Below are 6,676 nucleotides of genomic sequence, written 5' to 3'. Positions count from 1 at the left end.
CATACACATATGCATGACACTATAATTATTTCATAATTTACAAAGTTATCCAAACTTACAGGTGGAGTCATGTACTCTATATTTCCTCCATGTCAGTTGTGTAGTTATTTATGTGCTTTACATACTCGGTACATTTTTCGTACGGACGTCCCTTTTGCTTGGGAACGCTGTATTTCATGCCCGCAGGTCCCGATAGACAGGTTGAGAGCCCTCCAAGTAGGCTATCAGCTCAGCGAAAGATGTTGGTGCGCTCTATTTGCTTCGGAGTTGCTTGTTTGGTTAGTATTATTTAGATGTGTATTGTTTGGTATGGCGGGACTCTGCCCTGACCTTTACGAAAATTATGTATCTTAGAGGTTTGTAGACAGCTGTCATGTACGTAAAAAAAATTGTACGACTTTATCAGCCTATGTTCAGTATATGAGTGGTTATTTTGGTCTTATAGGCCTGTACTTATTATGTATAAGTTTGTGTTCCCTCATGCTTTACTACGGTTCATTTACCTATGATGTAATAATATGAAAGTTATGTTACGTTGGTACTCGGTTGAGTAAGGTACCGGGTGCCCGTCGCGGGTTCAGGTCGTGACACATACTACGTCACAGTCATATCATCTTGACGCAACTGCTCAAACTGCCTGCGCAGCTCCTCCCTACGAAACTGTGGCACGTACTTCTCCAAAAAGAGAGGGGAGAACTGCTGCCAGATAAGGGGTGTTGATACCCAATTTTTTTCTCATATATTTTTAAATATGCATACATTCTTTCAAAATATTTCACATGCATTTACAAACGTGCACAAGTATTTTTGACAATTTTTCTATAATTTTTAAAGGCCTTAAATTAATTTATTCTGCATTTTTTCAATAGTAATTATCCCTCATATTACTTTATGATGATTTGATCATCTAAATTCATCATTTATGCCCATATAAATATTCAAATATTTTAATTGTATTTTTTATAATTACATTTGCATTTTTAAGACTATAATTGCATATTTTGCAATAATAGCCCATATATATGCATAATTATCTGATTTATACAAGAAATGACTTTTATATTTTTATAATTTTAGGTAATTATTTTAAATTATTTTCATGCACAAATAGCATTTATATCATTTATAAATTATTTTATAAAGTTATTTAAATTAATTAGGTATTTAAATAATAGCCCTTTTCCTTGACCAATTTTGCACTTCAGCCCAATTGTACCCTAGCCCAATACCCTAATCTAACCCAAACTCAATAACCCAATTATTCTAACCCGACCTATAACCTCCTCTAATCGTGGCCGTTGGTCTCTAAGATCAACGGTCCACGTTACCCCTTTCCTTTCTTAACCCAAACGGCCCCCTAAACCCTACTCACTCTCTCATTTGCGCCGCCTCTGAATTCTCTCCTCTTTTATTCTCTCTCAAATGCTCTCAAACCCTAGAGCGCCGTCACCCAAAAACTCCCCCAGACCTCTTCGATTCTTGACCAGATATGGGGTCATCTGTTGCTTTATTGCCTTATCTAGCCTCTCACCTCTTCTGGTTGTTCGATTTTCATGTTACTTAATGGGATCTCAAGGGATTCGAACCAGATTTGGTTCAAATCTCTCATCTTTTCGATTAATCCGCCCATATTCAACCCTATGTCTGTGAGTACTATCATTTTTTGTGTTTTCGTGGTCTTAAATCTCTGGTTCGAACCAGATTTTCTACCTCTGTTTATAAACCTAGCTATTTCTGTTAAATCCGTTTAGATCTCTTCAGATCTAAAACGGTTTTGAGTTTGTTTGGTATATTCCTTAAGATTTTTCTGCTTTTACTTTTATTGTTAACCGATTTTGTTTTACCCTAGGGTTTTGATTTCTAACGAGTTTTCTGTAAAATGCTCAGGCATTTAAATGCTTTCAATTATGGTTTTCTCCTTTACTATTTCGACTGATTTTTTTTAAGTTTCATCTATATGTCTTTGACATATCCTAGGGTTTTGATTCTCTGACTATTTATCTTGTTGTCTTTTTCCCGTTACCTTTAACTCTGTCAATTAAGTTGTTAATTGATTTACTTATCTAAATTAGGGTTTGAATTTAGTATTCATATTTCCTTATTTAAGTTTTACTTGTTCTCATCCTATCTATGTATCCGTATTTTTGGCTTGATTGTGTATCCTGATTCCTAATCGATTCCAGAAACTATTTCTTACCTTATTAACCTTGCTCTTAATTACGTATTGATTCATTGTGAGATTTTTCCTTAAATTAAGTGGTACTTATTTGATTCTGTCCTCTTAATTGATTCCTGACTGATTGCTAATTGATTTTTCATACCTTATGTATGTGCGATTGATTCATTACTTTATGTGACCTACCCTATTGCATACTATAAAAGCCCTTCTTGTTCTGATTTTCAAGACAGACTCAGACACTTACACGAACACAATGAGAAAGAGACACACACACACACAAACTCTTGCTCTCAATCCTTTCTGTTACTTGTGTTTGCTGCATTGTCTAGCCGGTTGAAAGCGAAGGCTAGACTATTGGATTCTGCATACTTTCTACTTTCTGTTTGCTATTCCTTTACTGGTATGTCTCCATTCCTATTATCATTCAATATGCTATGGAATTGAACCTATGTGCTTCATGTTTATTACTCTTAATCAGCATGTCTACTTCTATGTGAGTTGAACCTATGTGCTTCATGTTTATTACTCTTCATCAGCATGTCCACCTCTATGTGATTAAGCCTATGTACTTCCTGTTCATGAATCTTAACTAGCATGTCTACTTCTATGAAATTAGACCTAGGTGCTTCCTGTTTTTAGCATGTCTGTTAAACCAATGTCTATTTGTCTCTCAACTAGCATGATTTCTGTCCTGTTTTAAGTATTCACCCCCTAACAAACTCCAGGTTAATTCATGACTTCTATGCTCTTAACTTTTGCTACCTTTATGTATGATTGTATGATCAGTAATTTTACCCCAGCATGCTGTTCTTTGAGTAACATACATCTATATGTTCACCTAGTATCAAATAAGGCCATGTGAAACCTTGTTCAAATTAATTGATACTTTGTCCTGTCTGTTGTTGGATTGCTGGAGTTCATTGCTAAACTCCTTCTGCAAAATATGTGCTGCTTGTGGTTCTTGTAATCTGGTAATCTGTTTCTACTCACTTCTGAAATCCAAACAATTTTTTTTAAAAAAGAAGCAAAACTGTCTCCTATTTTCATACATTATTTTCAACTCCTACTCTCAGTTGACTAGGGTCCGGCCACCCCAATGTGAGCATTGCTTAGGGTCCATGAGACTCCTCTTAACTCTGACACATTGGGGCTAGTTCCCAATCCTTTATGAACTGCTTCTGAACATTTGTTCTCTAGTGTGAGCACTGCCCTAGGTTCTCGAAGCCCTTGGGAACTCTGACACACTAGAGATTTGGGTTCTTGGTGCTTTGCCAATGGTTACTGTGTATCTCTAAGCTTTGGAGCTGTTATGGTTTGAAGGTCTGGGTTATCCGTCTACATTGGGCCTACTACAGGCCTCCTATAGTTATATACTCTGTAATCTATTCATTTGCTTATGGTCTGTAATAATTATTTGTAATAACAATGGGGCAATAGTGAATTGGGGAAAACTGGGCCTAGTTTGATGTTTGCATGAGAATGGGATAGAAAACCTGCTTTAGGTGCCTGTTTCTTTCAAATATTTTTCACTACTATATGTTAGATATCCTGCCTATAGGTTATTTACTTGTTCAGTTACATTCTGTTACTATGTACGGTAGATAACATGCCTATAGGATCAAAATGGTTATGAATATCCCGTCAATATTCACTGCTGCATTTGAACCATGCCCACAAAGTTTCAAAATCAGTTCTGCATTTTAAAAATCCCGCCTATAAAGTTTTAAACCACTTTTGCGTTTAGACACCATGTCAATAGGAAATTTCAGAACCATTTATTTGCATTTAGATACCATGTCAATAGGAAACTTCAGAATCATTTTTTTGCTTTTAGATCCCATGCCTATAAGGTTTCAAATTAATTTCTGCATCTAGATACCATGCTTATAGGGTTCCAAAAATTAATCTCTACATTTAGATATCATGCCTATAAGGTTTCAAAATTAATTTTCGTACTTAGTTATCATGCTCATAGAGATAAACACGTAAAATCAGTTATGTAATGCTTGTGATCATTTTCAGCATACAGACAGCATGCCTATAGGGTCTAAACGAAGAAATCTGCCTATTTAAACTAATCACTAGTTTACAATACGTTTAGATACCATGCCTATAGTATCCTGCCGGTTATTGCCTAGGCAAGCCTGTAGGATAATTAAAACCTTGAAATTGCAAAAAATTGTGTTTGTTTGACTGCTCATAAATTGCCCAGATTCAGTAAGTAATAAAATCAGTAGGCAAACTGATTAGGTATTTACTGCCCCGCCTTAATAAAACTGCTTCTTATTTTGTATTCATCTAGATCTCCTGCTATAGGACTTTGAATCGTTTAAAAACTGTTTGTTTGAAGCGTGCATTTGTTTTGCTTATTTGTGGAGGTAAATGTGATCCCCTTAATTGCATCTTTATGTGATAGTCCTATTTGGATTTTTGTTTGTCGCTTAGTTTTCTCCTTTTTTTTTGGTAATTAAATTTCTTTATTTACCAAGTAAATATATACAAGCAGATCAAAACAAACTATAGCACAGTTTGGACAGATGGCCCCAAACCTGCTTCTTCATCTCCTCTATTACTTCTATCCCTATCACTTTGCTATGTTATATACAGATTTAAGGGTAAAAATTCAACTCAGACATCTTCTGACGTAATCTAACACATGAGGTACTACGACAATGCACCTCCTGGATGATGTGCCTAACTATACTCATCGTTGGTTTGCTCTTTCCTTGGAACATTCGCATATTCCTCTCTATCCATATAGCGTAGATAGTAGCTGCAAGTGCCATCCTGTAAATTTGTGCTTCAGCAGATTTCCCTTTCCCCTGTTTCTTTGCCCATTCCTTTTCTATTTGCCATGCCATCGGTTGCCTCACCAATCCTTGCCACTGCAAAATCTTCTTCCATATAGTAGTTGATATTATGCATTCAAAGAATAGATGTTCAATGGTCTCCGGCATAGCTTTACAAAGCATACACCTTAAGTCCCCAATCTGCATCCATTGTGCTAATCTGTCTCGCGTGAGCAGTTTGTTGTTTAGAGCCAGATACAGTATGAAATCCATCTAGGTGATCCTTGGTTGTTGCATATGAGTCGTCTCCATTCCACCTTTTGAAACTCCCCTCTCAATTTGTTGTAAATAACTAGTTTTCTCCTTTTAAAACAACATAAGTGAGTCTAGAACTTTCTTAAATAGAGGTCCTAAACACCTCCAGAGCCACAGGCAAGGGACGGGTAATGCACACATAGGACACGTATCGGATGTTATTAGAATGCTTAGGTAATAAACAAAAGGGGAAGGGTAATTGGATAGTAAAAGGAAATGATGACCTGTGCGCTAATGCTATGTTTACCACCCCAACTTGGGGACGATTACCAAGTGTTGCACAGAAGTGATCCTATAGGCTAAAAAACCTAGGACCCCTTTTACTTCTTGTTTTAGAAATAATCACTGTTTGTCTAAATTGCTTTATTCGCTTATAAGACTAATTCACCTAATTCGAGTTTGGCCGGGACCCACCGTTGTGGACCTCGAGGGGTGCCTAACACCTTTCCCTTAAGGTTATTTCGAGCCCTTACCCAATCTCTGGTAATACAAACCGGTTTATGAGTTATTTGCTTTAGGTGCCCTAACGCACCGTAAATTCGTTAGGTGGCGACTCTTCAGATTCCATACCCCTTCCCAAAAGGAAACGGGTTGTCCCAAGATGTCGAAACCCGGACTCCGCGAGGAAAAAGGGGGCGCGACAAGGGGCGCTACACCAACAGGCCTACACCTCTCATAAGCCTCCCACCAAGTGAAGGCAGCTCCAGAAAATTGAAAAGTAGTAAATGCGACCCCACTGGTCTCCTGAATACCCGCTGTACGAAGAATCCCCTGACACTTGTCCAAGAAACCTTGGGCATCATTGCCTCTGCACCACTGAAAGTTGGAGGCTGAAGTCTACCAAACCTCTCCAATCGGCACTGCTCGTCCTCAGGCATAACTGGTACTACAAAATCCTGAGAGGTGCAAGTGGTTGGGCTAGTGGTGCCTTCGGCATCTGCAATCCCTAAACAACCTGCTCGGGTGTGCGTGCGGTGGGAGTCTGAGTGCCTCCCCCGTCCTGAGAAGTAGCGGCTGTGGTAGAAACTGCAACCGCCTGAGCAAGACTAGTGCACACGATTAAGATCTGAGCCAAGGTCTCCTGAAGCCCGGAATAACAATAGGCACAGTCGGTGCCTGAGCTGGTCCTGCTGGAGCATCCGCAACTGGGACCTGATTGTGAACTGTGGTGACTGGTGGATCTGCATGTGTTTCCCTAGCTGTTGTGCGGGCTACAGCCCTGCCCCTACCACGGCCTCGACCGCGACCTCAGCCTCTAGTGGCCCCAACTGGTGGTACTGGTGGCCGTTCGTCCTGTCCGATAGCACGTACCATCTGTGAGAGAATAGAATAGCATAAGTTTAGTACTAGAATCAACAGACTCGCACGATGGGAATTTCAAGAATGTGATGTT

At 38.8% G+C, this 6,676-nt stretch overlaps 1 protein-coding gene across 1 annotated transcript; it reads right to left on the bottom strand.

The window, feature by feature from the left end:
* Positions 1 to 4,696: 4,696 nt before the first annotated feature.
* On the bottom strand, positions 4,697 to 5,241 carry LOC109241874. Its single transcript, XM_019408698.1, has 2 exons — positions 4,858 to 5,241; positions 4,697 to 4,771 (listed from the first exon to the last, which is right to left on the bottom strand). Exons 1-2 carry the CDS (start codon positions 5,239 to 5,241, stop codon positions 4,697 to 4,699), a joined length of 459 nt encoding a protein of 152 aa, XP_019264243.1.
* Positions 5,242 to 6,676: the final 1,435 nt, after the last annotated feature.

This window comes from Nicotiana attenuata, unplaced genomic scaffold (assembly GCF_001879085.1).
Source record: "Nicotiana attenuata strain UT unplaced genomic scaffold, NIATTr2, whole genome shotgun sequence".
NCBI lineage: Eukaryota > Viridiplantae > Streptophyta > Magnoliopsida > Solanales > Solanaceae > Nicotiana > Nicotiana attenuata.
The sequence above is the reverse complement of the archived record's forward strand: the minus strand, read 5'-3'. Positions and strand labels throughout refer to the sequence as shown.